Here is a 5,945-nt window from a genome sequence, read left to right as displayed (position 1 = left end):
TTAACTGTAAACACCTCGCAGATGAAAACAGTTGGAGATGCACGCACGAAGAGAACCGTACAAAAAGGAACATTCAAAGCGACACCTTAACTTACTCATACGGGACAAACATTCAACGAAAAGATCCTAAAACAACTGACTAACAGACCAGGATCACATAAAACACACTGACACCAGAATTCTATTTTCCTACACGTACGTCCATGCACAAAGAAGTTAGGATCATCCCAATGGCTCATTTCAGGCTCCTTTGTATAGATTCTAACCGTCGCCCGGTTTAGCCAAGTTTTCCCTTCTAGCCACCCGGTTGGCTTTGTTCAGCCACTTTTGTGTTGGAAAATGAGATGAGATGAAAATTATGTGAATAATAATGAAATTGTCTGTAAATAGTAATGAAATAGTTTGAGTTAAGATATTTCATTGAGTTTTAAAAAAGAAGAGATAAAAAGTTGAATAAAAATATTATAAAGTTAAAATATTGTTAGAATATAATTTTTTAATATAATTTTTGTTATTAGATAAAAAAGTTGAAAATTTGAAATTGAAAAATATTTATGTTTGTGTAATATGTAGAAAAGATATTATGACAAAATTTGATATGAAATGAGATGAATCATCTCACTTTTCAAACAAGTCTGAGAGGAGACTTGTATTTAGCATTTATTTAAGTAAAAAATGTTAACGTGTTAAATTTGAAAAGTGAGAATTAATTCTAGACTGGAGAGAATTAAGAAGTATAGTATGACAATTAATTCAAGCGATATGAAAGTAAGAAATGCATCTAGGATCTCATAAGTAGAGATTGATAAACAATTCTCTAGATTAGGAGCTAGAAAAGCTAATCTGGAAAGTGAGAGAAACGGAGAGAACAATTGAGAGAAACGAAAAGGAGACTGGTGGATTAGACAGGAAAGACAAGATCTTGCGGCTGGACTTCAAAAGATCAGAGCTGATCATCGTTTTCACAAGCCAGGACCAAGCCGTGAATAGCCCTCCTACAAAAGCCAATCCACCTTCGGGAGATTGGCACACAGAGATACAAAAAAAAAAACCACAATTAAAAAAACTTCGTGCAGACAGCTCCAATGGCCAATATACTTTGGTACATAGAGATGTTTGTAGCATTTCTCTGCCTCTTTCTTTTTTTCCATTGGTACCGGAACAGACACTCATCCATCATAAACTGGCCTGTCGTCGGAATGCTTCCGGGGCTTCTTCAAAATGCACCGAACGTCCACGAATACACAACAAAACTTCTACAAAATACTGGGGGTACCGGCGAGTTTAAGGGCCCTTGGTTCACCAACATGAACTTCGTGACCACCTTTGATCCCATGAACATCCATCATATTTTGAGCAGAAACTTTTCCAACTACCCAAAAGGACCCGAGTTCCAGGAGATTTTTGAACCTCTGGGAGATGGGATTTTCAATTCCGACTCGGACTTGTGGAGATATCAGAGGAAGCTTATGCAGTCAATGATGAAAAATGGCAAGTTCGAGTTGTTCCTTGAAAACGTTGCTCGAGGAAAGCTTGAGAAGGGCCTCATTCCTGTTCTTGATCACGTCTCAAGTATGGGAATTGAGGTGGATTTACAAGACGTTTTTCAGCGGTACACCTTCGATACCGTTTGCCTAATGACTTTAGGCTTTGATCCAAATTGCCTCTCCATTGAATTTCCCGAAGTTACACACGTAAAAGCGTTTGATCAAATAGAGAAAAGTATCTTCTACCGACACATCGTGCCAGCAAGTTTTTGGAAGTTGCAGAGATGGCTTCAAATCGGAGAAGAGAAGAAGCTGAGCAATGCTATTAAAATATTTGATCAATTTGTGTACAAATGCATCTCATCCAAGCAAGAAGAATTAAGCAGATCAAGCCCAACCCAGAAACTGGAGGAAGGAAAATTCGATTTACTGACCGCTTACATAGAACAAGGACTAGAAACAGATGAAAGCGATGGTTTTCCAAAATCTAACCAGTTTCTGAGGGACACGATGCTTACTTTCTTGGCAGCAGGTAGGGATACCGTAAGTGCAGGCCTCACCTGGTTTCTATGGCTTGTTTCAACACACCCTTCAGTGGAAGCTAAGATTCTCGAAGAGATCAGAGAGAATTTGGTCATTAACAATGAGAATATTCATTGGGAAATGAAAGATCTGGATCAGCTAGTTTATCTCCACGGAGCCATATGCGAGTCCTTACGGCTTTTCCCACCTCTACCTTTCCAACACAAACATGCAGTCCAGTCTGATACTCTTCCTAGTGGTCACCATATTAGTGCAAGGACGAGACTTATGTTATCTATATACTCATTGGGAAGGGTGGAAAACATATGGGGAAAAGATTGCTCACAGTTCAAGCCAGAGAGATGGATTTCGGAGCAAGGAAGAATTGTGCATGTACCATCTTACAAATTCCTAACATTTAATGCAGGACCCAGGAGTTGTTTAGGTAAAGATATGAGCTTTATTCAAATGAAAATAGTTGCAAGCACCATTATTTGGAATTATCATGTTCAAGTGGTTGAAGATCATCCCGTTTTGCCGAGCCGATCTGTTGTGCTTCATATGAAACATGGTTTGAAGGTTAAGGTCACCAAAAGATCAAGGGCTAGTACTATTCTTTGATGATGGAGAGACGAAGGTTTTAGGAATGAGCTACGTATGTATGCATGCATATTCATTAAGTTGTAGCATTTATAATGTCATGGAACGTATATATGAATATCTACCTTGAATTATGTAATAAATTGTCGAGTAGTGCTATACGTATTTACAGTTTTACTTACACTTTTACTTACAAGACTTATTTTATTAATTTTATTTTAAAATTTAAATTTTATGATTTTTAACATATCAACAGCTTATATGTGGAGCAATAAATTTTTAAGACATTTAGCATTTTTCTAAATAAAACGTGTTGAGATCAATGAAACGATTGGTCATTGTTATTCCTGAACATCGAGTTTCTCCACGTAACTTCTCAAAATACATTGTTGATGCACTCCTAAATTGCATCATAATTCACCAGATTGTATTCAATCAGTCATATTTAGGTGTTATTTGTATCCTTAATAAATATTTAGGTGCTCTTAAATAATATTAAATTCATTTGAATTCAATTTGTTTATACCTCTAAATAATTATTTTTAGACAAACCATTTGGAAATAGAAGCCTAAAAGAAAACAAACATTACAAATTACAACAAGATACACAACCCATATATATCTACAAGATCAATACTAGATATAGTCATAGAGCATGTAAATATTGTGTATTTTTTTTGAAAAAAAAATAGAATTCACGATTAAAAAATTAATTTTTTCATGTAGATCTCAAATAACTTTAACTCAAATAACTAGTTTTTATGTAAAAAAAAAAAACTCAAATAACTATTTTTGTAATTTACTTTATAATCAATAATGCAATTATATAACTTATTAAAAATAAAATTTAATATACAAAAATTAAAATATCAATATTTTTGTTTTCTTTCGTCCAAAAGAATCAATCCCGCCGATTAAAAATCCAGGCTTTACCCGGAAAGCGACGAAGCATATGGACAACATTAGGGGTGTACAAAATTTCGAGAATTCCGACTCCGTCCGACCTTCGCTCCGACGCCAACTCCGACGGAGTCGGAGTTGTCAGAATTCGGAGTTAGAATTCGGAACTACTCCGAATAGTGATTCGGAGTCGGAGTCAGAGTCGGAGCTCCATGTAGCTCCGACTCCGACTCCACATTTTTTTTTAAACCCAGCTGTAAAACGACGTCGTTTTACAACTGGGTTTAAAAAAAATGATTGAACGACACCGTTCCACTTAATATGGAACGACGTTGTTTCATATGTCTTCCTAAGGAAGCCATCTCCTCATACGTTCCCCCCTTCTTCTTCCTTCTTCCTTCTTCCTTCTCCAGTTCTTCTTCTTCTTCCTTCTCCCTTCTCTCTCGCGTCTCCCGTCCCAGTGACTGAACCATCCCTTCTCTCTTGCGTCTTCCGTCCCAGTGCCAGCGTGCCGCCGTTCGTCGTTGCTCCTCCGTGCCGCCGTTCCTCGTTGCTCCTCTATTCAGTTTCCACCTACGGTGAGCCCTAAATTTAATTCAAGCACGTCTCTTATGAATTGGAGCCAGCAGTTGTGATTCTTGTGAATTGGTTGTATTGAATATTCAATATAGTCCCAACACAGCGCTCAAAACCCTGAATTTTACATTGTATTGCAGACTTGCGCTCGAGCGAGGTGTCGAGCGCAAGTCGAGCGCACGTTGTATTGAACATTGGCTCGAGCGCCACGTCGAGCACAAGTCGAGCGAACCTCTCTGGATGGATTCTGCTCGAGCGCTACGTCGAGCGCACGTCGAGCGAACGTCGAGCGAACCTCTCTGGATGGATTCTGCTCGAGCGCCACGTCGAGCGCACGTCGAGCGAACCTCTCTGGATGGGTTCTGCTTGAGTGTCACGTCGAGCGCACGTCGAGCGAACCTCTCTGGATGGGTTCTGCTCGAGCGCACGTCGAGCGAACCTCTCTGGATGGGTTCTGCTCGAGCGAACGTTGGGCGCACTTCGAGCGAACCTCTCTGGATGGGTTCCGCTGAGTCGAGCGCAAGTCAACCGAACCTCGATGTAATAATACATCGATACAATAATATATTATGATACAATAATACATGTCCTATTGTATAATACAATAGCCTAGTTTATTTTTAAACTAATTTTTTGCTTCTAATTTAATTTTTTCAGCTTCATTGATTGTGATATGGATCCTAGACATAGTGGAGATGATCGTCCACAAAGGGATGTGGCGGATGCCAATGCTACAACTCCTACACCGGTGGGTACTTCCACCCCTAGAGCCACATCTAGGGCAGCTACATCTAGAGCAGCTACATCTTGTGCGAGTAGTCGACTCCCACTCCCAGTTGATATAGAGGATGATGATATGTTCAACGAAGAGGAGGAGATGTCCATTGAGCAAGATCAACCACCACGACCTTCTAAAAAGAGGTCGTGGACATGGGAGCATTTCACCAAAATTCCTGGTGAAATTGCGAACCCAGTAGCAAGATGTCATTACTGTGGATCACTTTGTGGATGCCATTCGAAGAAGCAAGGTACCAGTGTGTTAATAGCACATCTAAATGGTTGTCAACGATATAAGATAGCGAAGGGATTGCAAGCCACTGATCAGACCAACCTCAGTTACCAAACTTCTACAGCCACTGATGGTACACAGACTAAGAAATTGGTCATCCCTCAATACAGTGAGAAGATGTTGAGGGACATGCTTGCAGAGATGATAATTACTGATGAGATGCCATTTACCACAGTCGAGAAAATAGGCTTTCGAAAGTTTCTAAATTTTGTTGAGCCACGATTTCCCATTCCATCACGGTATACAGTGATGCGAGATTGTATGAAGAGGCATGAGAACGACAAGGAGGAGATAAGGAAGATGTTTATTACCACTGGCCAGAGAGTGTCTTTTACGACTGACACATGGACTTCCATACAGAACGTCTGCTACATGTGTATCACAGCACACTACATTGACAGTGAGTGAATTTTGCATAAAAAAATTATTGGTTTTAAAGAAATTATGGATCATAAAGGTGCATCCATTGGGGCGAAGATGGATGATTGTTTAAAGGACTGGGGAATTCGAAAAGTGCTGTGTATTACAGTTGACAATGCCAGTGCGAATGGAACAACAATTGATTGGTTTAAGCGGAACACGACGGTGAGAGATGATGTCATTCGAGCCCACGAGTTTATTCACGTTCGATGTTGAGCTCATATCATTAACCTCATAGTTGTTGAGGGATTAAAAGAGGTTTATGATTCCATAACCCGAATCCGCAACATTGTACGATATGTGAGGGGTTCCCTCAAAGGCTTGCCAAGTTTAAGGCAATAGCAGAAGATCTGAAGATTGAATGTTCTAGT

The 5,945-nt window shown here is 39.5% G+C and overlaps 1 protein-coding gene across 1 annotated transcript; it reads left to right on the top strand.

Moving 5' to 3' along the window:
* The first annotated feature begins 956 nt into the window (after nt 1-956).
* Nucleotides 957-2,768, top strand: LOC121249173 (alkane hydroxylase MAH1-like). The gene has a single exon (XM_041147879.1). The coding sequence runs from the start codon at nt 1,086-1,088 to the stop codon at nt 2,628-2,630; it is 1,545 nt and encodes a 514-aa protein (XP_041003813.1). The 5' UTR covers nt 957-1,085; the 3' UTR covers nt 2,631-2,768.
* The last annotated feature ends 3,177 nt before the right edge of the window (nt 2,769-5,945 follow it).

Source organism: Juglans microcarpa x Juglans regia, chromosome 2D, assembly GCF_004785595.1.
Source record: "Juglans microcarpa x Juglans regia isolate MS1-56 chromosome 2D, Jm3101_v1.0, whole genome shotgun sequence".
Classification (NCBI taxonomy): domain Eukaryota; kingdom Viridiplantae; phylum Streptophyta; class Magnoliopsida; order Fagales; family Juglandaceae; genus Juglans; species Juglans microcarpa x Juglans regia.
Note: the sequence above shows the minus strand (reverse complement) of the source record. Positions and strands in the feature narration are given on the sequence as shown.

Coding starts and splice junctions, on each gene's coding strand:
- LOC121249173 (XM_041147879.1), top strand. CDS start 1,086: ATGGCCAATATACTTTGGTACATAGAGATGTTTGTAGCATTTCTCTGC.